Raw genomic sequence first — 3,654 nt, forward strand, 5'->3', positions numbered from 1 at the left:
TCTTCTTACAGTGAGAAGAAAGCTCAGCTGTCTTTACTAAGCTAAATATCTTTATAAGATCTCAGTATTTCTCTGATATCTAAAGCTCAGTTTTCACAATCATGAAGTTCTCAGACATTTATAAAGTTATTATATAGATAAGCTTATCTTCTCTAATTAACTCTATAGTATTAACTGATTCTATCTTTATAAGTAGATCTATTAACACTGATTAGAAGTATAAATCTAACTCATAGACAGATATGTATAAATTATGTCTTTAAAGTTATACAAGTCTCAAGTATATATTATCTATAATATGTCATGTCACGTGATCTGGCTTACTAATTCTTCCACCATATAACTTTTCACAAAGCTAGCAACCTTTCAATCACACAAGCTTTACACCTTTCACAGGTTATGAGACCTGTTTTGCACAAAATCGCTGCCAATTCGGGATTCCTTGTCAATATAATCTATTTGAACTACTGCTTCATTCAATACACTCATCAGAAGTTAAAATCATCTTATTCTATCAGTATTGATGCATTTGAGATCTTGATGATCAATAATACTACTGCTCACTTAAAAAAGAGGCTTGCAGAAAATGCATCACATTTGCAAAAAAAAAAAGCAAGAAAAGAGAATGATATTGACAAGGATTTAATAAATGAATATCAAGATGGCAGATTCAATATAATCACACTCACACATATATTCATAATCTTGTGTTCTTTTCACTGAATCAGTTGCAGTTGATGATGATGATTCTTCACACTCATGCTCTGCCAGTGAACATCCTTCTGAAGCCTTTGAAAGCTTCATTGAAGAATATCTCACAACACTCTCTTGATTCAAAGCTGGTTTGAATACAGCTTCTGACACAGTCAGGCCAGCCCCTCAATCTACTTGATAGCTTGATGAAGCTGGTTCTCTTGATGAGAATATTGAACACTCAGATATCTACTGTTCAGGCGAGGCAATATCAGACCAACAGATGAAGCATCTCAAGATAATGCTTGAGATGAACAAGGGAAAGCAAAGAGTCTTAGAACTTGAACTACAACTAGAAAAACTCTGTCAATAGAGATTCTCATTCTTCATAGATCAATCACAGAATATCAACAATCATTCTGTCATTACATCAACAGTCACATGGAATTCTAATCTCAGTGAAAGGTTGGAATTCAATCTTTATGAATCAGATAGTCATGTTGACAAGGCAATCTCTCAATTCAAGAAAGATGTCAAGAATACTGTGAGATTAAACAGTCTGACTGACACATTCAATTACATCACATGAAGCATCTTCATGAAATCAAAACTGGTTGATGCACAGTGCTGATATATGATAGAGAAATGACAGATTCAGAATCCTCTACAAAGAGATGATGAATGAGCATCATTCTGAGACACCAGAAATCAGTGGCTCTACACATTCATCTTGAACTCCTTGAATGCAGGTGTCAGATCACATTTCTCCAAGTATGATGAAAATTGAATCACTTATACCCTATGAAATGCGATTGAACAGGAATACTCTGTCCTCAAAATGCAGTTACACTGTGAGACAGTTCTGGAATTCATGTCTCTTGGTGGCACACAGGTCACCAATCTACACACATTCTTTGATAAGTTCCGGTTCACCATCATGAAATTGAAGATGTTGAATGCTTCCCCCCCAGATGTGTGGATATTTGATACCTTCTACTCAGTCCTACCCAATAATTGAAGGAATTATGTTCAGAAGAAGATAGAGGAGATACAGGATTCCAAATCCACAGCTGTGGTATTGGATGTTGATCTTCTCATGGAGGAAATCCGTTCGTGGCTTGATCCTTCAAAAGATAAAAAGAATCTGCACAATATAGATTCTGCAGCCAACACAGCTACGACAGCTACAACAGCCACAATGACTATCAACAACAATACATTGAATTCGGCCTGTGGAGGCTGTACTGGACGTGGTCATGGTAGTACTCAAGGGGGCTCCCGAAACCATTGAGGATCGGGAAATCCACCTACATGTTCTGAATGTGAGAGATCTCACTTTGACACCTGTTGATTGGTCAATTCAGACAGTGCTTCAGATAATTGAAGAATCTACAACACTGCAAGGATAAAGGAATTCAAAGAAAAGAAGGAAAAGAATAGTGAGAGTGAAACCCAACTATTCATTACAGATGGATCAGAGACCTATCAGATGGCAAACCTCACAGAGGTTATCAATGTGCCAGCCTGTTACAAGGATCCCTCCAACAGGCGTTTATACATATCAAAGGATGTCATCTTCCAGGAGGACCTCCATCTTGCCAATCCATCAATACCGACAAAACACAACCCAAAGGTTCTACCCAATGCGGCCTGTAAAGCGGCTGCGGCGATTCCTTCGGTGACACCAGGCCTACCCACTGCGGCCTGTCAAGAGACTGCAGCAATTCCTGATTCATCAATTGTTAATCTATTCATTGATGAGGAAATTCAACCTGAGTGTTCATTATTTCTCATACCCACTAATAATTGATGGATTGACTATGATATCTCCGCGAGAATACCTACCCTTTTAGTGCAGAATACACTGAACTTCCCAGAACCCACAGTTGAATCTGATGACTCTTCAACATCTACAAGAAATATCACTATAGTGAGAGAAGCTTCAGTGAGGAACAGTCTTGAAGATCTACTCACTGATCTCAAGATCACTGCACTTCTGATTCTGAAAAACCTCACACGCGTCAAAGCTTTCATGAAATGGAAGTATTATTACAAGACCTGTGTTAAAGAGATCAACAGTTTGAAATATATGCATTGAAAAGAGAATATAAAGAAGATAGAGAGATAGAGGGATAAAAAATGATGTATATCATGACTGGTTTTTCATTACTTCACATTTTCCAGTCATTTTTTGTACCTGTACTTGATTTGAAGGCGAATTTTGTATATAGCATCGTGTATAGTTACTCTGGTGAGTGGGGGTGTCATGTCATGTGATCTGGCTTACTAATCCTTTCATCATATAACTTTCCACAAAGCTAGCAACCTTTCAATCACACAAGCTTTACACCTTTCATATAATATCTGTGATAATCATAGTTTCTGCTTGAAAAAGCTGATTGGAAAGCAGTTGAAGAAAGAGTAAAACAGCTGAAATCTTAAAGGCAGAGTGAGCTCTATTGGAATCAAAGTCAAGATATATCAAATGAAATGCTTGAGAATAGAGCAAAGCTGATTACATCTATTCTTCTAACATGTATTGAAGAAAATATTCCAAAGAAAAAGTCTTCTGAGTATTTCAAACCTTGGTGGAATGAGAATATCACTTCTAAAAGAAAGCAATTGGCCACTGCTAAGAGAGATTGGAAGAATCACTTAATATCTGATGAAGAGTTCAAAGCTATTCAAAATGAATATTTTTCAGATATTAAAAAAGCCAAAACAGATTGCTGGAACAAATTTCTTGAAGAAGCACAAGGAAAAGAAGTTTTCAAAGCCTTCAACTATACTAAAACAAGAAGTGTAGCAAAGCTTTCAACCTTAGAATATAAATTTCAGAATGAATTATATACAGCAAATTCTTTTGAGGAAAAATGTCAAGCTTTTATGAGAATTCTCTTCCAAAACTCATCATCACATTTAGAAGAGGAGAATATATCATTTCATGAATATATTGATGAA

General features: G+C 36.3%; 1 protein-coding gene across 1 annotated transcript; it reads left to right on the forward strand.

The window, feature by feature from the left end:
• Positions 1–2,096: 2,096 nt before the first annotated feature.
• On the forward strand, positions 2,097–2,791 carry BDCG_00468 (uncharacterized protein; the record flags this gene model as incomplete). The annotated part of the gene is made up of 2 exons (XM_045415979.1): positions 2,097–2,434; positions 2,552–2,791. Exons 1-2 carry the CDS (start codon positions 2,183–2,185, stop codon positions 2,789–2,791), a joined length of 492 nt encoding a protein of 163 aa, XP_045271803.1. The 5' UTR covers positions 2,097–2,182.
• Between the last annotated feature and the right edge of the window lie 863 nt (positions 2,792–3,654).

The sequence above is a fragment of the Blastomyces dermatitidis genome (assembly GCF_000003525.1).
Source record: "Blastomyces dermatitidis ER-3 genomic scaffold supercont1.1, whole genome shotgun sequence".
In the NCBI taxonomy this organism is placed as follows: domain Eukaryota; kingdom Fungi; phylum Ascomycota; class Eurotiomycetes; order Onygenales; family Ajellomycetaceae; genus Blastomyces; species Blastomyces dermatitidis.